General features: G+C 52.9%; 5 protein-coding genes across 5 annotated transcripts; 3 read left to right on the top strand and 2 right to left on the bottom strand.

The window, feature by feature from the left end:
* Nucleotides 1–423: 423 nt before the first annotated feature.
* On the top strand, nt 424–1,544 carry ASPACDRAFT_45817 (glycoside hydrolase family 43 protein; the record flags this gene model as incomplete). The annotated part of the gene is made up of 2 exons (XM_020201684.1): nt 424–738; nt 876–1,544. 2 exons carry the CDS (start codon nt 424–426, stop codon nt 1,542–1,544), a joined length of 984 nt encoding a protein of 327 aa, XP_020054060.1.
* A 403-nt stretch (nt 1,545–1,947) lies between these two features.
* Nucleotides 1,948–3,395, bottom strand: ASPACDRAFT_62689 (DUF821 domain protein; the record flags this gene model as incomplete). Its single annotated transcript, XM_020203814.1, has 2 exons — nt 1,948–2,901; nt 3,009–3,395. The coding sequence occupies 2 exons, from the start codon at nt 3,393–3,395 to the stop codon at nt 1,948–1,950; spliced, it is 1,341 nt and encodes a 446-aa protein (XP_020054059.1).
* Nucleotides 3,396–3,921: 526 nt separating this feature from the next.
* ASPACDRAFT_32342 (kinesin-3 motor protein uncA) lies at nt 3,922–8,951 on the bottom strand (the record flags this gene model as incomplete). The annotated part of the gene is made up of 2 exons (XM_020199872.1): nt 3,922–8,795; nt 8,903–8,951. 2 exons carry the CDS (start codon nt 8,949–8,951, stop codon nt 3,922–3,924), a joined length of 4,923 nt encoding a protein of 1,640 aa, XP_020054058.1.
* Nucleotides 8,952–18,280: 9,329 nt separating this feature from the next.
* Nucleotides 18,281–19,399, top strand: hapB (transcription activator HAP2; the record flags this gene model as incomplete). The annotated part of the gene is made up of 1 exon (XM_020203813.1): nt 18,281–19,399. The coding sequence occupies one exon, from the start codon at nt 18,281–18,283 to the stop codon at nt 19,397–19,399; it is 1,119 nt and encodes a 372-aa protein (XP_020054057.1).
* Nucleotides 19,400–21,304: 1,905 nt separating this feature from the next.
* On the top strand, nt 21,305–24,712 carry ASPACDRAFT_80468 (putative arsenite resistance protein Ars2). The gene is made up of 3 exons (XM_020205663.1): nt 21,305–21,610; nt 21,678–23,692; nt 23,742–24,712. Exons 1-3 carry the CDS (start codon nt 21,508–21,510, stop codon nt 24,375–24,377), a joined length of 2,754 nt encoding a protein of 917 aa, XP_020054056.1. The 5' UTR covers nt 21,305–21,507; the 3' UTR covers nt 24,378–24,712.
* The last annotated feature ends 198 nt before the right edge of the window (nt 24,713–24,910 follow it).

Here is a 24,910-nt window from a genome sequence, read left to right as displayed (position 1 = left end):
GGTCACAATCAATCGATCGATTTTCTTGGTCAACTATGCTGCGCTACTGAGTCAAGCACGGTCACTAGACCTCTGGCCCGGTGAGAGGGAGGACGGAGACTTTGTCCCCGCAGCGAGATGACTGTTGCCCCTAGACTGGGGCCATGTGTTGCATCCTGACCCGAACCAAGAAACCCAATCTGCTTGGTCCTTGAGACGCCCGGTCAACTGATTGATGAATTAGCTCATTATGGCTCAGTCCAGTATATCCAACTAGAAGTCGTCAACGCAATGGATGACCCGCCTCTTTGCTGAGGAATTTCTGCTCGTCTCCGATATAAAACGGCCCGGTCCAGTCATTTCCAGTATTGTGCATTGTCTTCCTGGTGACTGGCCTGCACTTGCAGTTTCTTTCATACTGAGTGTGTTTATGATCAATCCCCAATGCGGCTTATTCAGGGCGGCCGTTGGCCTTTAGGGCTTCTGCTGGCAGCAACAGCGCCGGTACTAGGCTCTCCTGTCGCGCCTCGATCCGCAGGCCCTTGGCTTGCCATTGATTCCGACTTCCCCGACCCCGGCTTCGTTCAGGGTGATGACGGGGCATGGTACGCGTTTGGCACCAACGGCAACGGCAGGACCGTCCAGGTGGCCACATCCCCTGATTTCGAGTCTTGGACTCTGCTGGATAAGGAAGCCATGCCCACCCTGGCTGGCTGGGAGACAGCCGTGGACCACTGGGCTCCAGATGTAGTACAGCGGGTATGCTCCAGGCGTTTCTTTGTTAGCAAGCCGAAGCTGTTTTCAAAGGGGGGGGGAGGGCAGTAGATGATCAGCCAGGCCCCGTTTTACCTTCTACACTCTTTTGGCCACCGAGCTAACCGAGGAAACCGAATCAGAACGACGGCAAATTCGTCCTCTACTACTCAGGCGAAGCCAAAGACGACCTCCGCCACCATTGCGTCGGCGTCGCCGTCTCCGTAACCACCGACCCGACGGGGCCCTACATCCCCAACCCCACCCCGTTGTCCTGCCGACTGGACCAGGGCGGCTCCATCGACCCGTCGGGCTTCCTCGACCGCGACGGCAGCCGCTACGTGGTGTTCAAGGTGGACGGCAACAGCATCGGCAACGGCGGCGACTGCAACAACGGGATCGCGCCGCTCAAGTCCACGCCGATCCTGCTGCAGAAGGTCGCCGACGACGGGTTCACGCCCGTCGGCGACGCGGTGCAGATCCTCGACCGCGACGACAGCGACGGGCCCTTGGTCGAGGCCCCCAACCTGATCCTGCACGGCGACACGTACTTCCTGTTCTACTCGACGCACTGCTACACGGACCCCAAGTACGATGTGCGCTGGGCGACGAGCAAGTCGATCACGGGCCCGTACACCAAGTCCGGCAGGCAGCTGTTCGCCTCGGGCCAGTGGAATCTGACGTCGCCGGGGGGTGGCACGGTGTGTGGGTGCGGGGATCGCATGCTGTTTCATGGGTTCTGTGGGGGGGATAGGCGGTGTACGTACGCGGCGAGGTTGGACATTCAAGGGGAGGATGTGGTTGTATTGTAGGATGTGGTGGGCTTCTTGTGGGCGTGTTCGGAGTTGTATAGTGTTTATACTGTTTATAGCGAATACATATAGCGGATTATATACTGTACTAGTACAGTCAGCGCAGCAGCTGCAGTAGTCCTCTTACTTGTAGAAGAGAGCGATCCCGGGGGTTCCCCGACCCCCGTCTTTCTTCCCAGTAGCAGTTGAAGTATAAAATACACCATATACCAGGGAAAAGGCCAATCCAACACCTAGAGTCCAAATTCATAGCCTCATAAATCATACCTTCATAACCCCACAACACCATCAACACCAAGCCCCACAAACCACCATATACAGGATATATAAAGTGTACAAATCACCGTACCCGGGGGTCCCTCCCCGGACCCCCGTCCTTTTCATTCTCACCCAAGAAACCAAGCTACGAAACCCCCAAAACCCAATCCTCAAAAGCCACCACCCCCTCGCGCCCCTCCAACACAGGCACAAACCCCAACACCCGACTGTACGCCGCCACCAACTCCCGCCAGTAACACGCCTCCGCCGCCGGCGTCAGATACCGATCCCGGAACGTCCGCACCGCCTCCTCGGCGATCCGCTCCGCCACCTCGGGATGATCGATCAACCACCGCATTTTCGCGTCCAGATCCCCCCACCCCTCCTCCTCGACTACAACATAGTTCGCCTCCGGATGCGGCGCCGCCACCAGCGCCGCATGGTGCGCCTCCCGCCACGACAGCGGGTGCGAGAGCACCACCGACTTGCAGTTGAGGAGGTACTTGCCGCGGCCGGAGAAGCTGCGCCCCTCCGTGTGCGCTAGGAACATGTAGCCGCAGTGTTCGTGCATCGGGAGGAAGGCTTCCGGCAGACCGCTGCCTGAACCGGAACCGGAACCGGAACCAGCCGACGATTCGGAGGTAGAATCCCAGTCCAGAGTATGCACACTGGACCAGCTCTTCCCCTGCGCGGCTTTGAGGAGCGTCCCCCGAACAGCGGGGTTGGTGGCCGTGCTGCCGCGCCAGAGGAGTTGTTTGCGCTTCTGCGGGAAGGGAAGCGACGCTTCGAGGGCGGCGATGCGCGTGCGCAGGGCGCGGTACGGCCCGATGGCCACTTCGGGCCACGACCAGTAGCCGAAGTCGGGCATCAGCCAGGTGTGACGGTGGTGCGGGAGTTTGGTGTACGACCAGATCGGGGACCCGCCGGCGGTGGTGGGCTGGGAGGTTGTGGGCGGGAGGTAGAAGTCTTCGGTGGTGAGGATGAATTCGAGGGGTGGGAGCGGGGTCGGGGAGGCGGCGAGGGCGCGGTGCAGCGCGTGCAGGGTTGCTTTGGCGCGGCTGAAGGTGACGGGTTGCGGGGTGTAGGAGATTATGTAGAGCTTTTTGTAGGAGGGGGGATGAGGTTAGGTTAGGTTGATATTTAGGTGTAGTAGGGCAGCAGGAGGGGGGGGGGGGTTGTCGACACAAAGAAAAGGGCAACCCCTACCTGTCCATCCGCAATCATCCCCCGCACCATCCCATCCGCCATCTCGATCTGATCCAACTCCTCAAAGCGGATCGGGTTCTGCGCGCGGGTCGCCGTCGAGTTGTCGATCTCCACGAACAGCTTGGGGAACGCCGCGCGGCATTGCGGCGCCGTGAGCCCGTAGTTGTTGCCGTCGCGCGCCACCTGGAATTCCCAGGCGCTGGTGGTGTTGCTGCTCATAGGAAGCTCCACGGGCGGCGGGGCACATCCCCCGGTCTGCAGAGATGTCTTCAGCGCATATTTGGCGACCGAGGTGGAGTACTGCGTGCCGAAGATAAGGAATGTCGTGAAGATCAGCGAGAGGACGGCGGCGGCGGCGAGGAGGTGCGCTTTTGATATGGTGTACATCCTCGATGCTGGTCGCAGGTGAGGCGCATTCCTCTTGGAAAGCGTCCTCTGCAAGATGTCGCGCTGTGGTGTAAGGTTGATGCGTGATAGATGTCAGTTGAGTCGATGCGATAAGCTCAGTGTTGATAGCGCAGATCCCCCATGATGCAATGGGGGTTGTCATGGCAACCTTTCATTTACTTGTACTCATACTACGTTCGAGTATGCATCAAGTCTGCTCTCCACACCAGATCTAGGCTTAATACCATAATTCGATTTACTACGTATATAATTACTACCAGTGCGTACTGCCAACTACACAACCCAAACAGAGGCCAGGAGTCGGTCGCTTCTATGTCGAAATAGTCTCAAGATGTATGTACATGGAGATCACAGGCGCCATCGGGGCAAAGGTATTCAGGGGTATCTCAAAATCAATCAGAAAGGGTTGTCACGAGTCTAACGAAAGATGAACACCAGGCCTGCCAATCACTCAGAAAAAAAGAGACGCAATGCATTACAAAATTGGAGGGATGGGACAGCACGATCAAGAATCATTGGTCATCGCCCGCGCCCCAGCGTTGCTGAAGTAGCTTTCATCGATCTTTAAGATCCACTCCACCTTCTGAGCTTCCGTCCGGGCCGCAAACAGAAACGTGTTCTGCGACCCATACACCGCAAACACATGGCGGCCCCTCGACGCCCCACGGTCACCCGTCGTTCCTGGCCCGTCGAGAAGCCGTGCAAAATCAGGGGAATGATCGACTCGCGAGTTGCGCAGGTTGATGGCATTGATCTCGTCCCCATCGGGGACGGAATGAATATGCAGGTAAGGTCGGCGAAGCTCAACAAACCGCCGCACCCAGTGGCTGTTGGTATCATCCGGGGTAAGTAGGTATCCAGACTTGAGAGAAGATGGATTCTTCGGAAGAGTCTGGATGGAGGCCACAAATCGCGGCTTCAAGGATGCCTCGTCGGAAGTGGAGCTCGAGTTCTCGTCGTCGCTGGACGAAGACTGCCGGATCCGAGAAGAAAAAGCCGCCCCGCCTGCAGGAGGCTCGGTGTTGCTCCGAACAAGGATTGCTTCAATCGGATCGGTCCTCTTCGCCCAGAGATCGATGTATTTCTGGAGAAGTTTCGCATCGCGGTCCGCGCCTTTCTGGCTCCGGAGAGGGGTCGAGCGTCCACTGCGCATAGGCGATGCCACCAAGCTATTGGCACTGAGAGCTCCTTTCGCAGCATATAGCTCGGCGATGCGTCGCCGCCGTTTGCGCGCAGCAACATAGTCCCGCACGAGCGACACCTTGCGTGGGGACCACGTAGTCAGATACTCCTCGCCTTTGACATAATCATTCTGCGTGTTCATGCGCCACAGGTCTGCCGCCCGCTTGGCAGACACCGGCCGAACCACCAAGGAAAACATGCGAACAGTCGAGTGCACAATACGCGTGGAGTTGAAGAATTGCTTGAACATCGATTGCGGTCGAACATAGGTTCGACCCTGGATCTGGAGAGTTAAGTCAATCTCGAAGGGCACTGGGTCCTGCAAGCGTGAAGAGATCAAGTCCCACCTCAGGGTCACCTGGACGCGGTACTTATCCGCAGTCACCCGATCAAGAAGAAGAGACCCGTGCAAACTGGAGTCCCATTGGCCTATGATGGTGATATTAGAAGTCCCGTCTGCATTCTCTTTCACACCGGGCTCCTGGATGAACTTCAGTGGGACGTCGGGAGTTTGCAGGTCTTGATCCGGGATTTTGCCCCAAGGGTCCAGCAGTCGCACGGACCCCACGCGAATGTTGGTCAGATCATCCCAAGGCAGACTCTCGGTGGAACTATAGGTCAAGTTCGCCATGATACGACGCTGCAAACCTTGGTGTAGTTGGTATGTGCCTGCATCAAGGCTATTGCTTTGAACAACCTCAACCGGAAGGTATTCGCCGGATTCCGCCAATTCGAGGATCTGCACCCTTGCAAAAACGTCGTGTCTCTCTTCGGAATAGAACTCTGTTTCGGCAATCCGTGGAGTTTTCCGTTTCTTGGGCGCCGGCTCGGCTGAGTCACGCATGTCGTCCCAGCTGAGAAGTTTATCGAGGTGCATCTGGGTCACACGTGCATAGACGCAGATTTTCAGAGCGGCGCTGCGGGGGCTGGACAATGGCAAGCTCATGCTGTGGACGCTCTCGAATCGCACCGGGGCTTCATCGAATCCACTGATCATCTGCGTCGTGGTGGCACCGCCCTCCTCGGAGATCCCAGGCACAACGAGCTGAGCATGCACCTCCGACCCTTCCCATTCGGCAAACCCAACCATATCCCGCATGACAACGTTGAACTTCAACGTAGACGACGGGGCCTGGGCCGAAGAGGGCTCCAGAGACAGTCGGATAATGCCGATGACGTTCTGCGTATAAGGTGAGAAAACCTCGACGGAGAAATCCTGCACTCGAGTTTCGAAGACAGCAGTGAGCGGAATGTCGGCGTCGCCGACAAGCGAGTACTGAGGCGAGCAGGGTTCGGAGAAGGGATTCTCTAACTTGAAATGCTGGATGTAGTCAGGACGGTCGATGTACTGGTGTAGCTGACGCATAGCCTGGACGCGACGCTGGAGCTTCTCGATGGACCAGAGATGTATCACACATTGCTTGAAGTCAATGACGCGGACAGCTACGCAAGGCTTCCTGGCGTCATCCAAGACAACGTCCTCGTCCCCGGAAATACCGTTCAGTACGAGGTCATAAGACGAGGCCATGTTGTGCCCATGGTCGATGATTGCAAACTGAAATACAACATTCTTGTCCATGATCTGACTCATGACCTGCGCTTCCTTCAGCAGCGACGCGTATTGCAACACCTTCTCGGCCATGCGAACGTAGCTCTGCTGAGACCAGTGACGGTAAACTGAACGTGCGACCTCGAGTTCCCGGGCGTCGAGTTTGGCAAAGCCATTCTCGTAGACTTTGGGTACCGGTTGGCCTAGATCCTTCATGTGGGACTCAAATGCTTCCTTTTGTTTCCTCAGTTGTTCCTCAAATTCCTCTTTCGCTGTCCGCAGGGCTTCCTCCATCCGGGTCTTTTCAGAGCGGAGGTCTTCAACGTCTTGACTAGATGACGTCTCAGCATTTCTCAGTTTGTCTTGGTATTCCTCTTTCTGCCGGTCCAGCTGCCGCTGCATATCCTGGCGCACAGATTGCAGAGTCGCATCGGCTCCACTCTGTGCCTCATCGTCATCGTTGGGACGAGGAGTCCCGGGCATCGTGATGGCAGTATCCAAGGAGAAGTTGTCGATAGTGCCGTTTGACATGTACTTGTCTCGTACGGGAAAAGAACTCAACGAGTCAGAATCCTCCTCATTCTCCGCCAGGCCCCGGCGTGTAGCCCTGACCTTCTGCACATCCTCAAACAAGGCGTCCAGCTCATCATCAGGCATATGCGAGATATGATCGGGCCCCAGTACAGCGCTGACGGCTTCACGGCGAGCATAGAACCAATCGGATTCCCTGCTGGGCTGTGACGGCATCGGTGAATCGGCCCTACTCGAGTCGCCATCAATCTCCGACCCGGTTTTGCTCACATTGCGGTCATGGGTTTTGTTTGGCGCGGGTGAGCCAAGCTGGCTTGTGGTGACCGTATGACGCAGCAGACTTTGCTCGACTCGTTCGGCACGGGCCTCTTGCGGATGGTTGAAGCGGAAAATGTGGAAGTCACCCAGAATGATCCGAAACCCACTTTTAAGGCGCTTAGGTTGATCGATGCGCAATCCATTCACCATAACGGCGGCGCCTTCAGTGGGGATGATGGTGACAATGTTGTCCACGTTCTCAAACTTACAGTGATCGGCCATGATCTTGGAGCCGTTCAGTCTGATCTCCACATGGCTGCCCTGATCCATATTGCCAACCATAGTGGTTCCTGGTTTGATGTTGTACACAAGGCACTCTGCGAGTAACGGATCGTCACTGAGATTGACCAAATGAGGCATCTTCTTTGGTGTACTGAGACCAATAAAGCCCTTCTCGATACTGATTCCAAGCTCCTCCAAGGCTGTTTCGCGCTCCTTGTGGATCTGCTCGGTCTTGGCCATTTTCTCCTCCCATGTCTGGTTCAAATCCTTATAAAGCTTCTCGCTCTGGTTCAATTGCTCCACAATCTCCGCCTTGCTGACTTTGGTGACTGAGCCATCTGCCTGATGGATCGAAACCATCTGCTTCTCCAGAGGCGTGTCTGGGGGATAAGATTCCTCGGGTGGGATGCCGTCAGCGGCAGCGAGGTTGCCAGCAGCCGCGCCGGCCATTGCTGCTACACCACCACCAAGCTTCGCTCGCAGCTGCGCTAATTCTTCCTTCAATTCTCTGATCATCCGTGCGTTGGGGTCCTCGTTCACCACTGCGTGGTTCTTGATTCGCTTAGCCGAGTCTGCGTACCTTAAAGTACTCAGAGTCTCATCGAAGTTGATATCGGCAGGTGAGATCGCAGCAATCATCGCCGTCATGGAGTTACCTCCTAAAGAGTCCTTGAGCAGCCATGTGAGGATAGAGTCACGATACGGAACCATTGAAGCATTCTTCTTCTTTCCAGAAGCCACATCCGCCAGAGCAGCAATGACACGACCGAGGGTGGACAGCGATCGATTGATCTCAGCACCTTCCTTCAACCGCGCGCCGGTGGCTCCCGTCGAATTTGCTCTTTCCGAACCCGCAAGATCGACCAGACTGATTCGGGAGACCTTCTCGGTGTCCATCGAGGTTTCGGCATCATGGCGCTTTTGCGTAAGGGTCAAGGTGAACACGGCGTGCGATCGACTAGAGGTTTCGTTCATGTTCGTTGCCGCCACCGTTCGGGCCTTATTACCCTCGTCCATCAAATTGTCGATTTCATCGAAGGAGCGCACGACCAGTTTGGCCAGGTCCTCCACGTATGGACCCGTGGACGGGTGCTCGCGGACCTTGAGGTTCCCCTTGTTCGAGGGATTGAGCAAATCGCGGACTCGCTCGTTGTAGATCTCGAGATAGGACACTTCCACGGTACAGCTGAGGTTTTTGTCTTGCTGGATGGCAGAGATGCGCTCGAACATGGACTGGCAGATCCGAGGAATGACACCATACTCCTTGCCATAACCCATCATCGAGTACGACTTTCCAGAACCCGTCTGACCGTAGGCGAAGATGCAGTTGTTGTAGCCCTGGAAGGCATTGTCCAACAGTGGCACACCCAAGTCACCGAAGAGGTTGTCCTGGCTTGCGTAGTTCGGGGCATTCTTGTCGAAAGACCAATACGACCTGTCGAAGGCGAACGCCTTCGGCCCTTCCACGGCACCTTTCCCACCGGCCTTGCGTAGTTTGTCGTCGGCACCAGGAGGCGGGATAAGAACCGTTTGGTTTCCTTTCATCTGAATAATACATTTTGCATTTCGGTCGAGTTCTAGACAACAGGAATGTAAATGGGCCAGTCAGTCCAGGGTCCGGGAGTATGTGCGAGTCCAGTCCGTCGCATTCGCCCTTGCTGTTTTTCTTTTCCTGCTCACTCACCTCTGCTGTTGAACGGCCGTACTCGGACCACCACCTTGATATTACCCATTTTGGTCTAACTCCCACCGACGGGGCCTTTCTTTCGGGGGTTTCGTTCCGCTTCTTGTCGTTATCGATACACGGGGGGTGTGTGACAGGGGTTGTTGTTGAACAGGTTAAAAGTGGGAAACACAAAAGTCGCGAACGCTACAAGGAGCGCCGCCCTAAGATGTTTCGCAGGCTGGTGTGTTTTTCGGCCCGGGTCCGCAGGTGATTGCTTCTAAGCTCGAGATTCAGGGTATGGAAAGGGGTCACTGGAAAATCGACAGATAAGGCCGAATGTCAACAAAGACGTCATGTATTGTTGCGGGCGGATCGTTTGGCGCGTCTTAGGGGTAGCAAGATCGCAATAAACATGGACGGTTCGGAAGGGGAGTCGACTGCAGTGCGACAAGCAGACCGGATCGAAGAGGGATTCACCGAGCAGCAATAGTTTCGAAGGTTCGAACAGGGAGAAGGGAGGAGGTGGAAGTGTTATTGCATTGATTTATCGGATGAGATCCGGGGGCCGATGGACTGGACTGGACTCGACTGTCAAAATGTTCTTGGGTTCTTCTTCACCTTTGCCCCCCAAGCACAAGCACAAGCAGCAGCAGTAGCAGCAGTCACTTAGCAGCAGCACGGGACGGGGAAAAGCCACACTATGAGACGGGGCGGGTTTCGAGGGAGATCACGTAAGCGTCTCTCTGACCCTCCAGACCAATCATAGCTCCATCTGGTCTCCCTGGGAGCTTAGTCATTTATCCCTGGGCTTGCTAGCTAATTAGCAGTCACTAGTTAGTTAAGGTAAAAGTTACTTAGCTTTGCCTAGGTAGGTAGTTCACTCACTGACTTAGTGGTACGTATTCCAGCTTCACCCATGCATTCATCTGCAGGCACACATTCTTGAATGTGTCCTCTCGACATCATGATTTGCTTCCTCCCACATAAGGTGTCTGATAGATCTGGTGCTTCCAGGATCGTTGCGTTGTCATAGGCTCATGGTTGATTACCCTCTCCTGCAGTTCCACCGGTTCCAAAGATTATCCGCTCTCCACTGCAGGGCTTAGACTCGGCTTGAACTAGATAGTAGTTTCGATGAATTGGAGGAATGAAATGAAGTACAGTGGTTTCTTTCCTTATCAGCATGAATAGTAAAATTAGAAAAAACAGGTCATGGGCTATGCTCAGCTGCAAGTTGTAGCCACAATTCCTCTCACGTGTGCTCTCCGTACGTCATTTGCTCTCACGTTTGTTAACGGTGGTTGTCTGCCCAACCCTTCATAAGCTCTCGGAGTATCTTTTCAAGACAAGCCCCTCCTGACCCATGCGGCCTGGTTACCACACAAGTCTTCGCCAAAGGGAGGGCGACTGCGGGGTCAGGCTGCCTCTTTGTTTGTAGCTGAGAAAATGATCTCTTAAGTAGCCATCTAATCCTTTCTGCCTCACCCCGCCCTGTCGTCGCAATCAGGCAGACTTGGACATGTAATAACAACTACGGATTAACTTATAGACTTTCCGCCCAAGAGAACTGGGTCAGTCGGACTGTTGACTGCTTGGGTCCACAGGGACAATCAGATGTGCTTCTGGCTTTGTTCTTCGTTGGCCGTAGGTCATATACGCGGAAGACTAGTAAGACTCCAAGAGGGGTATAGATCACGATTATCGCTGTCGCCTCCGAGGCTCGGAGCGACAATCAGGCAAGATTCCTTCTTCGTTTTGACCTGGACGTATTGAACACACACAGGTCTTACAGGCGGAGTCCCGACCATGATGCATTAGTTTATCGCATAACCTAAGAACCAGTACAGCGCGTACCTCCTCTGATGCCAGTGATCCAGGCGGACTTGTTTCAGGCGCTGGTGATGTGAGATATATGAGAAAGGTACTATTATCATCAACCTCCCTGATTGCTTTCGATTTGTAAACTAGGTTTGCACGAATGCTGCATGTACAGCTGGCAGGATGCGGTGGATCGGTCTGTTGAACCTGTAAGAGAGGGACAGGTAGCCAGCCGACGGTAAGGTACCAGAATCGTTGGTCTCTACCAAGTCTGGTGAAGGCATATCGCTACCCAATAAGCACCATTCCTCTCCTCAAGCAACGTAGCAGTCACTTAAGTAAACATGCATTGGTGACTCGCGGCCCCGTCCTGAATGTCACCCTGCGGAGTCTACTCACACTAAGCAGCTGGGATATAACACAGGAATGACATCTTCCTTGAGAAGAGGTACTTTCTTCTACGAAGGGTACAATATTGGGACATCCTACTAGTGATTCTGCCTTGGACAAAATGCATCGCATCACTGATGCTGTGGTGAATCATTGCCGAAAGAGTCTTCAGTACCATTCTTTGGACCAAACTCAAAGGTACCAGGGCCTGTACTTCGCTCCTGGACGCTATGCGTCATCAAGCCGATGTGTCGGCCCCTCTATGAAAGAGTTAATTCCCGTCCTTCATCCATCATGCATCTCGTCAAAGGCACTGGGGCGAATGTAAGCAACCTCGCGGGAGGAACTCCTTACCTGAAGAGAAGAAGGTTTGCCGGCACAACTCAGAGTTCAGCGCATATCACACAGAAGTCTCTAGAAGCGAGCACAACCTCACGACGCTGGAACTCTCCTCGATGGTGTTCATCAAGGTGGTATCACTGCTCATGTGAGCGCTCTCTGAACCTCTGTTTCATACCGAAACTGTAGTCCAGCGGGGAGGATGACTCCAATCATCAAAAACCCGGTAGCTGGAGTGTCGCATAACACAGCCTAGCGAACCGAAATCGAGGCGGGACAGAACTGGCAGGCAATGCCTAGTCCATGGCCCGGGTGGCCAATAGACCGACCCATGGAAGCGTCATATCTAGCAACCCGTCCTGTCATTGCACACAGCAGCATGCAATCGTTCCATTTGGTGTTGAGGGCTGGACGCCCATCCTTTCGCGCCCCCTTGCAACAGGTCAGTAGCTGACTATTGTTCAACCTGACCCTAAATTGTGCGATGCAATACTTCGGTCTGATGATGATCGTGTGTAAGGGGCTTTCGCTCAATGAGCCTTCTGGGATGGAAGGGTCGCGCTTGTGAAGCGTACACTGCGTCGATCAGCATAACAGCTTGACGAGCAGCAATTCGTGCTATGTGTTCGTGACTTGTCCCTCAACTCTCCGGGAGTAGCCATTCTACTACTTACAATGTCAAAGTTTACCAATATGGCAGTAGCCCCGGAGCAGTGTATTGAGTAGAGTAGCGCTGAACGTAGACTCAGGTGACAAGGTTCATTGTACTTGTAGACGTTATGAGGATAGCTGTGCAAATAGTATAAACCACCTGGGTCGGCAGACTCTTCGCTCCTTGCCTCTACACTGTAGTTCTTCGATTGCCTTTCATGCGATTGTGCGCGGGCTGGCCTGTGAAGCACAGTGAGCCATAGAGTCATCACAAGGATCCCATGGTGTCGAACTGAAATAGTGTTCTTGAAAGGTTATGATCAGGTTGTTGGTTTGCGTACACATCCTTCCCCATGTAGTATCAAGCTGAGCACATGCTCGTGATCCGCGGATGGCTCCAAATGTTATGACATTCCCGATCTTGACGAAATCTTTTGTGTTTCAGAAATGAAGACTAATCCCTGTCATCGGACTCAATTGATGGTACTGTCAAGGGTATGCAATCTTTCGGCGTGGCCCGATCTCGTGTCTTTCCGATTGCGCGTATGACAGCGAGGTATCTCATAGGGCGCAGTCGATCCGATAGAATGGCCGGATAAAAGGTAAAGCGTCGATCGGTCGGTCACGCTGTTCTTCCACTGCGATAATTAAGTCCGGCCAGCAGTTTCCGCCACCCGGCAGTTTGACAAGAACATCCATCAACACGGAAACACGGCAGTTTCATAACACGATGTTGGCGGAAAGTTAAATAGAAAGGCTCTCCGCCACGTGAGGAAGCAGCCGATGGCATAATTTGCGCGCTATAGGACTTGAAGACCTACAAGCGCATTGCAATAGGCTGCATCAGAGGATTTTGGGGGGTGATGAATAGGTTGAACTCACAAATATGCGTTTATTGTCATTTCGAAAACAGTAGAACTAGTTGGTATTGCTTGTTGAGGAGGTCGGCTAAATCCAAACCAGAGAGCGCGTTCTTGCTATGAGCAGTAGGCCAATGGTTAGATCTATCTATAGGCAGCACAGCTGGTCGAGTATGGGTAGCTTATGTTCGTGCGAACAAAAGCTATGTTACTTGATGTCATTGTATAGCATCCCGAAAGATCGGTTAGTGGAACCCTCCGCAGCGCTTGGTCTGTCCTCCGACATACCCAGCTACTCGCTCACTCCTGTTTGCGACCAAGATGGAGCGGTGTGGCGGGGACTATCATCCACAGCTGCCCTGACGTCACTTGGCCAGAGCTTGGGTGGGTGCTTTTTGCTGGGGTTCAATATAACCACGATTAAGTCTCGGATCCCAACCTTGACACAAGCTCAAGCTAGACGCAGTTACGCGAATGTCATGGGGGCCCATATGAGTGCCAAGATCCATCTTCCCGCGGTTAAGTGAGGATCCTTTATTGTCACTTGCTTCTAATTTGGGGATGCGACAGAGGTTCTTTGTTCCGCTCCGTTGAAGCTGTACGGGTAAGTTTGCGCCAGGCGGTCAAGCTTCACACGTGGTATAGAACAGACCAGCCTAACAATCCACCCTCTATCCCACTAGCAATCACGATGGTGTTGAACTCGACAGGCCCGAGAATGCGGAGAGTTTTAAATTTGACTGGGCACTTTACGATGCTTGTGCAGGGTGTTTGGGTGCTCCGAGTAAGGATTGGGCCTAATCTTCCACAAGTAGGACTTGAGCCTCGTGTCAGAACGGATGTATATATTCTCGGACTCGATAAGACCATCCGCAACATGACGTCCCCTCTAACAGCTGTACGGACTAGAACAGCAACAAACTGCATACACAGCTCAGTCACAGATGTGACATGCTGAGACAATACTGTCTTCATCGATAACCATAATACTAGAGAACTTTGAGGATGCGAGCTGTCTACGTTCTCCTCCCATCGGGTATCGGAACAATCACATGATTAATTGTATATTCGTTTGGAGATTCCCAAACGATAACTATAAATTTTGGGACGACAGTATACTACGGACGGAAGGGCGCTTAGAGGCCCACGGTAGCCACGGTTCATTGTCCGATTGTTGGGTGCGCAACCACAATATGCGATAGCGGACCACGGTCGCGTCGGAAATTTGATTAGAATGTGATCCAGCGCTTGGTCGAGCGCTAGTGATTTCCAGAGAATCGTCGCATCCTGCAAAAAGTGAAAGAAAGAAAAAGGAAAAATGGAAAGTTACAGATGCGAGCTGTTACAAGTTTATGAATCTTGTCCACAATGCGCATAGGTATGTATACTTCGCATCTGCTGAAGAGGTCTGCAGCCCGCAGTGGTACTGTAGATAGATAGACAGAGAAACGAACGAATGCGCTCGTGCTGGCATTTTCCTCTGATTATTATTTTCCGAGGTGTCTTGCCTGAAGGGGAGATATAACCGAGATTGGCCATGGCTCCTCGATGAACTCCGCTGACGTTTGAGCGCACTGGCCAGTAGCAGACTACACAACCGTGCGGCGTACGGTAAGAAAAGCAAGAAAACGGCCGCGCTTACAGAAGGACAATCAGTGTGACTTCACGGCTCAGGTCGCATAGTGCAGGAAGCACGTTCTGGCTAAAGCACTGCCTACAGTAGTTAGTTGTTTGAATAATGCTAATGCTAATGCGAATATTGACGCGACCAGCCAGAGCTCTCGATGGAGAAGTCACACATAGTGTGCGTAATAACCAGATATAAGAAACTCTCATGTCAAAGAAATAGGCGCTGGTGCAAGAGGAAACGCCAGAAGATCTTTTCCTTGATCAGCACCTGGCTGGCACTGACTGGCAGTCGATACTAGCTACTGCCTATTTATTGTCCCCAGGACGGGGTGGCTGGTGAAATTGAAGGTCGGCCACCATCCTCGGTCTTACAGTTTTTGTTCGATTCCCGAGGACGCTTGGTCCGGCTGGGTCACACCTGCTGAGAGTCACAAAATGAGCATTCGGGATAGCCGGATGCTTTCCAGACTGGGCGGCGAAGAAACCCTGTTCCTGGGTGGATGGATGGTGAACAACAGGGCATTTTAATCTATTATTTGAACAGTTGGATTATGACCAGATCAAGAATCAGATGCTGTTGATAGATAGATAGATAAATAACATTGATCAACTGAAATTGTTGATGAGCCTGCACCCAACCTTTAAGAGGAGAATTTAAAAAAGCAACTAACTTAAGGAACTGGAACTGTGTGGGTGGGCGGGTGGATTGGCGGTGGTCGTGGTGGTGGTTGGGAAAGATACAGGTGGTAATTTCTAGTACGGGTAAGTAATGACGGTCAGTGACGGACCGCCTTACCTAAGACAGGTTAAACCCGATGGAGCGAAAAACCCTGGAGGCGACCTTTGTTGGAACTGGAAAGGTTGGAAAGTCGACGAAGCTACCGAGCCAGTCAGCTCCCCTTCGCAACTGCGGCCGGTACAAATGCCCCATCGCTCGCCCCTTCCTCTCGCTGCGGCTTTCTCTCTCTGCTCACTCTCGTTGGTCATCCAACCTCTCCAGTCCTTGCGTGTCCCTCCAGGGAGTCCAGTCAACCCCCCCAGTTGGACTGTTCTTGTCTGCCCGCACAGAGCCCATTGAGCCCATTGGTTTCTCTGCTCTTTTTCTTTTTTTCCTACTCGCTCCTCCCTCCCTGGGTTGGCTTCCAAGATCAAACCCATCTGGTCTTTGTCCAACCCAATCGTCGTTTGCCCTTCCCACCCCCATCCGCCCTCCTCTTGTGATTGATCACTTTCCTCATCTCTCTTCTGCCTTTACCACGGTTGTGATCGAATCACCATCTAAGGTACGTGAACACTATCACTTTTTCTAAACAGTTCAATACCATTTTCCAATCCCCATCCCATACATACCCCCTTGCTCATAGTTCTTCTTGCATTGTGATTACCTATCTTATTTTCCTCTCAATGCCTCTGATTGCATCACCTTAATCTGGTTGACGCCCAATCCCGTTACACCCTCCTCCCCTCATCTCCGAGGCTGGCCCCCAATCTCCTTTCCCCTCCCCGCCCGTGGTCTGCAGCCAGGTTGTTTCTCCAACCGCCGTGCAGCTCTCACTGCTATCAGACCCCAGTTATAATGATTCAATCATCACTCAAGCACGCTTCTCCACCAGTCACTTTTATGCCTTCTGATGCTGTGTGCTTGTGTGCTTGATTCGGTTCTTTAATTCTTGTGTTTTTCCATTACCGGTTTGGTTATTTTATCGAACAAGCAAAGTCTTGGCCCTGTCATACTTCCTGCTTTTTCGCCGGGCAAGGGTGGGCTCCCATGTTTGATGCGTTTGACTCGGCGGATCAATCCCGGGCCGGACTGACATCAGCGGCAGCACCGCAAAGCAACAGACAGAGGGAAATAGAGAGAGGGTGTGTGAGGAGAGAAGTAAGCGTGTTAGTTGCTGCTGCTGCTGTCCGCCTTCTTCTTGAAAGCGCGCGAACCCGCGAATCAATCCATATCCATCCCCTCGTGACAGTTGATTTTCCGGCAAATCATTGACTTGATTTGCCCTTTTCGTGTTGCGCTGCATTGGAACCTTCTCCCTTCCCGCGGAGAATAATCGCTGCCAAAGGTAATTAACCTTGTTTCAAACCACGAGGCAGCGGCGGCGTGTTGTTGTTTTCAGTTTCTGCCCTCCGCTGCGATCGCGACCCGCACACCGCGACTGTGATCCCTCTCATCCTCTGGGGAAACGCAAAGCAAACCTGGAAATCCTATCCTGTTGATATGTACCTGAATTACTATTGTCGCTATCATTGTCATTTGTCCTAATTCGCCAAGTCCCCTTTGATCCGCGATCGTGTCATGCTTGCTTGCTGTTGTGTTTCACTTGCTGCTACCTTTCTCCCCCCTCCCTCCCCGCCCGTTACGATCCAATCACCACGCGTCAATCCCTGCCTGCCATCGTCCTGAATCTGATATCTCTAACATTATTGCCTTTCGCTAGACGCGAATCATATTCCCGTCATTGCGAACTGAAATCTAGCCTTGAGTTCAGTTCACAGGTATTCTGATAAGGGCACGCGAAAAGCAGACCACTGCCCTTGTCTCGGCTCACGAGTGCGTTGCAATTAACAAGGTATGTCACCGGCTGCATCATGATTCCGCTTGCCAACGCATACATCCTTCAGCCCTGAATGGACGAAGACGCCACGGTTTTGCCTTCCCCTCTCCTCTCCCCACCCCCTTCCACCCTGACACTTCTACCCTGGATGACAGCACACAAATCAAGAAGCTGAAATCTTGGTTTGTGGAGATGATCGATGCTAATTGTGAGCTGTAGCTGAGAAAAGCCGTGCAAGCCCCCCTTCAGGCGCATCCTGACATCAGCGCGTCCCACGCCGCATTATAGTTCCGGGGACCCGTGGACTAGCCTTAGCCCGCACTACCGGGTCGCGACTGAGAAGCTGACCACGCTGCTAGCACCGCCTCAAGACGGACGTGGCCAAGCAAGCAGTCCGACTGACTGACTCTGGGAACTGCGCAGCCAGTTGTCGTCTTATTATACTGCGTAGCATTTATTTTTTCCGTCTCTTTTTTTTTTTTGTCTCTGTTGTGCTGGAGATATACCTCTGCGCTATCACCGAAGCGATTGCGCTTTGTCTGACAACGCATCAAGTGCAACATTTTATCGAGGACACCCTGGTTCGCTGCATCGAAGCCCAACCACGTTACACTCGGAGGAGAACGTAAAGAAGATTTCCACAAAAGACACTGAACCGCCGGAGAAAGTCGCTTGGAGAATCTGGACAAACAAGCGTTCAACCTTGCCCAGTCACTCTTGTCGACGTCCCGACTGTATTGGCAAAACAAAAGCGGAGGTACGCGCCCAGGTGCAAGCGCCTTTCTCTTCCCCCATCCACCCCACCCACTCCGAATCCAGTGACCGGCTGGTGCTGCACTTCATGCTGACACTATAACAAGAATCCGCAGACCTTCCGCATTTAACTCGTCGAATCATCAGTCACGACCACAGACTATTTGCGGCCGCCTTTATTTTTCTGTGCACGACCGTAATCTTCTCCAAGTGCAACTGTTGCTTCACGACCTATCATCGTCCCTTGACCATTACTAACCTGGTCTCCGACAACTGAGCTCCTGTCAACCGACTCGTCTTTGTAGTATTATTGGTTCTGACTAGCTGGTTCCTGACAGCCAGGGCGCTCGATCAATCCTCACTGATTGGAAGCGCGACAAGCTCGTCGCGACTTCACGATGGAATATCCTCCGCAATATCAACAGCCTCACGGGCAGCATCCCCATGCCCCGTCTCACATCGCTGCCCCTTACCAAACAGCGCCCCCGAACGCAGGTCCTGCTGTAGGGTCAATGACTTCTCCCACTAACCCCCAGGCACACATGCAACAAGCTCATCCTACGCACCAAGCCTCTCCAATCGTTCCCTCACAGTCTCACTACCAGCAACCGCAAAATGCTCCTGGATCAGTACATCAGCAGATGAACTTTCCCCAATCGTACGGCGTCGCAGCTGCGATGCCGCAAACGTATGGAATTTCACCCACCCAGGCGGCGGCCATGGCGACGGCTGCAGCATCGGGCCCATTCTATCCCATCCATCAAGACTCGATGCCGGGTCAGATGGGACCCGGTCCTCGGGGATCCCCACGCATGGCTGGAGTTCAGGTGAAGAGTGATCGGAACCCTCGTTCCCCCCCTCAAATATCGGGTCAAATGGCCTCGATGGGACCACAAGTACAAATGTCTCAGAGTGCACAGTTGCAGCAGCGTCGTATGAGCCATGTGGGCAGTCCTCACGTCCCGAGTGCTCAGCCTGTTCTTAACCACGTTGGCCGACCTTCCGTGCCGCCGGGCATGGTGGCTCCGCCCCAACCTCAAATTCAGCAAAGCCAGGCTTCTCCTGATATGGTTGCCGGTGGCGGAGATGAATCCCCACTGTATGTGAATGCGAAGCAATTCCACCGCATCCTGAAGCGCCGGGTGGCCCGACAGAAGCTGGAGGAGCAATTGCGACTGACCTCGAAGGGACGCAAGCCTTACTTGCACGAGTCGCGCCACAATCATGCCATGCGGCGTCCTAGAGGCCCCGGTGGACGCTTCTTAACAGCCGATGAGGTTGCTGCAATGGAGAAGAAGCAATCAGCCGGCGCCGGGGCTTCTGGACAGGAGAACATCGACAGCAATGCTACGAAATCGGTGGGGATCACCTCCCCCACGGCGCAGAAACGCAAGTCGAGCGACGTCAACGATGAAAATGCCAATCCCAAGAAGGTCAAGACCGTCGCCGCGAAAGCGAGCACAAGTGCCGAGGAGAGCGAGAACGAATCTGCTGAGCTGTCTGACGAGGACGGCTGAACAGTTTGCCGTTCTAGGCCGCAGCTCGCGCCCTCTCCTAATCATTATCATGGATTAACGGATGGTTGTTTTTGATTGTTTTCCTTTTTTTCTTTATATTACAACCCCTTCGCTTGAACCACCCAGCGATGTGCACATGTTTACGTTCATACCATTATCTCTGTTGTCGCAATTTTCTTCTTCTATTCTTCCTCACGCCACCTTTATACTTATGTTTGTTTATATCGTTATGCTGGCACGAAGTATTTTTACTACCACCCCTCACATCTGATGATGTTCAGCCTGTCAGGATTGCATGTGTGAGATGATTATGTTCTGTTATTTTCCTTTTTCTCGGGACGGTGCACGGTATCCGATTTATGAAGGGATTATGTTGTTCATGCCACTGCTGATGCTACATGACCCAGCGTCTTTCCATTGGAGGTCTGAATTCTTACAGTCGATGGCAGCGCTTTATACAGACTGCTATCCAGTCCAATCGACGGGTACCCCAAATGTTATTGACAACTTTGTATTTGCGACCGTCATGGATGACTTAAAATTTCCTCGACCAAACCTGCTATTTCACTTGATCTTTGCCTCGGCGTGGAATGATTTTGGGATCAATGGTTGGTAGTTAAAGAGTGGTCTGTACCTGGTAAAGCGCGAGCTGGCTGGAAGAGTGTCAGAAGTGGTGATCTGACTATTGTCAATTGAGACGCTGCGTCCAGAATCTCGTGTCCGACTCAAGCCAGACGCAGGGTTCCTTCACCCAGGTCTTTCTCACGAACTCAATTCGTTGTCCTTCATCCATGGCCAGCTGATGGTTCGACCAATTCTGGTGTTTGATCCGGCTCGTGATTTCCGACGGATGATTCCCATGCTAGTTATGTACAAATATGCCAGTTTTACCAGTTTACCAGTTTTATCTCCATATTTCTGTCAGTTTCAAATCGCATACTGCTTGATCTCTGGATATGCAGGACGCGAGAACTAAAGAGCGTTAGAAAGTGAGAGACGTCACTGCCTTCTGAACATGATCTAGAACACTTAGAGATAGAGCTTGAAAGATGAGTTGAATTCAAAAGGCATTTCAAGTGATCCAACTTGATATTTAAGTAATATCTTATCTTGGACTCGGGTTTCGTTTCTATTTTAAAGTGGCGCGCGCTGTCACCGGCCATAGGCCGTGGGCCTCAGGTCTCAGGCAATCTAGTCCGAATGCGGATTAGTGGCAATTCATCCTCTGGGCTTCCAGCCTCATCTTTCTCCATCGTTCTCCCTCCCCTTCTTTCCTCCTTCCTTTCCAGCTTTCCTCTCCCTTCCCCCCCCCCCCACACCGATTGATCCGCACCACTATTCAGCTCTGTTGCGAGTTTGCTTATCTCGTTCCATCTGATCTTCTCATCGGGTTGGACGTCTGCTGCGCCAATTCGTCTCTCAAGTGGACTATCCAGACCTCTTCATTCCAAGGCTTCTCGTGTAGGTTGCCTGCCTTGCCTTACTACTCTCTTATCGTGCTCAGTCTATCCTCTTCCGCATCGCCTTTGTCTTTCATCTTCCCCCCCCCCCCAATACCCTGCGCTCATTCTCATCAATTCCTCAATCAAACTTCATCGAGTTTCGATCAAGCCAACTATCTTCATTTGTGCCTGCGATTTTCTTTCAAAGCTTTACTTCCTCATCGTCGCGTCGCGCCGTGATCGGCCCTCGAGACCATCATCTGTGCTCTTGATCCATATTGTGCTCCCTTTTCCTCCAATCTTTGTCTGGCTCGCGTGAGCGCCCTGCTTCTTTCTCTCTCTTCTCTGGCTCGCGCTTGTCTTTTCTACAAAGAAAAAAAATGCCTCTTCCTCGTCCCCTGGCCATTTTAGGGCCTACAGCCTCGTTCTCATCCTTTCATTGCCCACCTTGTTCCTTCAAACTATCATCATTGTCCCGCCCTTGAGACACTCTTACAAATGAAGGACGTACTCTAATCCGATGATGTCGAATCTTAGCTTATCCATTGTCCCTCCCACTTTCGGGTCAACTCGCGACCTGCCCTGCCAGTCCCACAACCCGGACCATTAACCCCAAGTGACTTCCAGTCTCGGACTGTCCGATATTCCCTTCAGGGCATCGCTGTGATGGATGCATATGACACTTTCGGCTCTCCCGGGAGAAGCCGTGATGGCGGCGATCTTTACGCCACCCGTGCACCAGTCGATTCGTATCGCCGCAGATCGCCTGGTAAGTGGAAAGATTCTGGTCGTTTGTTTAGTCACACGGCCTACTGATGACATCTTGAACTTATTAGTGTCTCAAGACCGCCGTCGGGGTCGCGGCCGCTCTCGTTCGCCTGCTATGATCGATCGCTATGAACCGGTCGACCGTCGTGCTCCACGAGACGATTATTACGGCGCGTCCCGCGAGCATGCCGCGCGTGAGCGTGACGACCGTCGTTCTGCGCCATCGCCCAATGTCGCCAATATCGATCGCTATGTCCCGGGGCAGGATTCCGGCAAGCGCCCAATCCCCACAAATCCTCTGCCTAACCCTCTCAACCTGGACTTTCAAGTTGGATTCAATTGGTTTGCAGAATGGTGGAGGGCTGAGCAGGCCATCAAGGAAGAGAAGGAACGCGCTAAGCACGGTGGCAGACGCCCATCAGATCGCGTCAAAGGAGAACGCGAGGCTCGCGAAGACAGAGACAGAGAAAGGGCACAAATCCAGGCTGCTTACGACGCCTACAAAGTCGACCTTCAAGCCAAGATGGCCCGCACTTTCGTTCAACATCATCGCAACGAGGAATGGTTCAAAGAGCGATATGTCCCGGAAGTGCGAGAGCCTCTCCGTCGCCGATTGATGGACTTCCGCATGAGCGCTTATCAGCAATGGGAGAACGATCTTGATAACGGCATCTTCGATGAGTTCACCTTGGAAGGTATCTACAAGAGCGAGAGCGACGGAGCCGGCGGTGTAATCGAGAAAGAAGAGGGCGAAACAACTGCTGTTGGCGAGACTTTGGGTGTCTTGGATTTGCTCCCAGCCAGAGGCGGTGACCTACGGGATGAGGCGCTATCCCAGTCAGCCTTACTGATCAAGACCTTGGCTCCCAATGTGAGTCGTGTCAAAATCGAAGAATTCTGCAAGGAGCACCTGGGGGAATCAGACGGAGGTTTCAAATGGCTAAGTCTAAGTGACCCTAACCCTTCCAAGAAGTACCATCGGATGGGTTGGATCATGCTTCACCCAGCTCCCGATGTTCCCATCGTTGAAAGAGGCGATGGGCGCGAAGAAGAAGGTGAAGAGATGGATCAGGATAGCAACTCCAACGGAAACGTGACCGTGTCGGCCGCTGAGAAAGCCCTCGAAGCTATTAATGACAAAACAATCCACGACGAAATTCACGGTGATTTTGTTTGCCATGTCGGTGTTCATGTGCCCCCGTCGCAACCCCGCAAGAAGGCTTTGTGGGACCTGTTCTCATCCCCCGAGCGCATCTCTCGGGATTTGGAGCTAGCGAGGAGACTGGTTTCCAGATTAGACGGGGAGATGGGGGCTCATGCGGATGGATTCACCCGGATTGAGGAGAGAGTCGAAGATCTGCGCGGCAAGGGGTGGCTACAACCCCCTGTGACTGGCCCCGTTAGCGTCAAGAAGAGGAAGTCTGATTACGATGCTGATGATATCGATGAGGGCGAGGCCGAAGAGGGAGAGGAGCGGGAGGGATGGGAAGATGACGACGTGGATGACGAGGAACTTCTGGCCAAGAAGAAGAAATTGGATTTGATGGTGGAGTACCTTCGAAGAGTCTACAATTTCTGCTTCTTCTGTGTCTTTGAATGCGACTCAGTCCATGAGCTTGCTCGGAAATGTCCAGGTGGACATCTTCGTCGCCCACGTGCTGGTCTGACAACACAGTCCAAGGCTGTCGCTCGGGCTAGTGCACTGGGGCAGCCGTTCCCCGTCAAAAAGAAAGAGCCAAGCGAGGAGGGCGAGGAACAGCCGCCCGCTGCGGAGGAAAGACGGTCTCAACGATACAGCTCCAAGTCCGAACAACAGCTTCAGCGAGCCTTTAACTGGGTTAGGACCTTTGAAGACAAGCTCCTGCAAATCCTTGAGCCTGAGAATGTGGATATTGCGAAGTTAGGCGGCAAGCCAGTTGACGAGGCCCTGGAGGAGGAGCTGAGCAAGTTTATGAAGCAAGAGGACGAGTCAAAGTACCGATGCAAGGTTCCTGAATGCACGAAGCTGTTCAAGGCGGATCATTTCTGGCGTAAGCACGTGGAGAAGCGTCACACTGAGTGGTATGAAAACATTCGCAGCGACGTAAGTGCTTTCATTCCCCGTGAGTTAAGGTGTCGCTAACAAGTCATAGCTTGCTTTGGTCAATGCCTACGTGCTCGATCCCGCTCGCATCGCGCCTTCCCGGTCGGATGCCAACAGCAACGGTCATTTCCCCTTGGGCACTGGCCAAGGTCAGGCAGGTACTCCCCGTGGGTTCAGCCTGGCATCAATGCCGGCGCATTTCGCAGGCAGTGGTGGTGTGCCCCCAGGTTTCCAGGGTCTCCCTGGCTCTGGATTGCCCGGGTTCATGGGTGTCAATAACTCGTCCTGGAGCGGAAATGGTATGGTTCCTGGTGATGGCCATGGTCTGCATCAGCCCGGAGTTGTGCGTCGTGGTGGTGGTCGCTACAACAATCGCACCGGACCTTACGATCGCCGAGGTAACCGACATGGTGCACAAGCAGGTGGTAATGGCCGCTTGAGCCCGATCCGTAATATGTCTAACATCTATGGAGCGGGAGGTCGTCTGCCCGCCAGTTCTGGAGCCCCATACATTCCTGCTGGCCACCCCGCTGCGGCTGCTATGTTGGGGGGCGGCAATTTCCCCGATGCCAGTGGGGCGCAACAAGGTATGGGTCCGCGCGAGGCTGTTCAAGGCCGCAGTCTGAAGAGCTACGAGGATCTTGATGCCGTTGGCGGCGCTGGCAGTGGGGAGCTGAATTACTGAGGAAATTAGCCCAGCTTGTAACAATTTGGCGTTGGCTTTCTACTCCTGCATTTAAACCTTTCGATTTAAGTCTCGGCTTCGTTGCGTCTGTATTGTATTTCTCATGGGGTTCTTGTCTCTTTTTCCCGCTTTCTTCTCCATTTGCAGGTCAAAAACTGGTTTCGACGCAGCAGGTAGTTTGGGGTTTCAGTTATGGTGGTACAGTTTACTCATCTGGGATCGAAAAAAACAGTTTCCTAGCATCGGCATTGCTGAGTTGTATCATACTTCCGTCTCTCTCGGGATGAGCTAATGCTGCTCGATGGTCGTCATTCAATGGATTTGGTATGCGTTCTTCTCTCCTCGGACCATTTCTTTATTTAGTAACATGTAAGTATGGGTAATCCTTCAACAGCTCAAGTCACGCTTCTGGTCTGAAGCTTTATCATGCTATCGTCGATTTCCGCTCCGTAGTTTAGGTACTGTTCTATAATTTCCCATTGAGCGACACCACGATGCAGAAATTTAACCCGGGAAATAGCCGACTTTTAAAT

Source organism: Aspergillus aculeatus, assembly GCF_001890905.1.
Source record: "Aspergillus aculeatus ATCC 16872 unplaced genomic scaffold ASPACscaffold_13, whole genome shotgun sequence".
Classification (NCBI taxonomy): Eukaryota; Fungi; Ascomycota; class Eurotiomycetes; order Eurotiales; family Aspergillaceae; genus Aspergillus; species Aspergillus aculeatus.
The sequence above is the reverse complement of the archived record's forward strand: the minus strand, read 5'-3'. Positions and strand labels throughout refer to the sequence as shown.

Bases quoted from the DNA above. Each gene is read 5' to 3' on its own strand.
- ASPACDRAFT_80468 (XM_020205663.1), top strand. From the start codon at position 21,508: ATGGATGCATATGACACTTTCGGCTCTCCCGGGAGAAGCCGTGATGGC. The intron at 21,611-21,677 runs GTAAGTGGAAAG...TGAACTTATTAG, and splicing joins GTATCGCCGCAGATCGCCTG to TGTCTCAAGACCGCCGTCGG. The intron at 23,693-23,741 runs GTAAGTGCTTTC...AACAAGTCATAG, and splicing joins ATGAAAACATTCGCAGCGAC to CTTGCTTTGGTCAATGCCTA.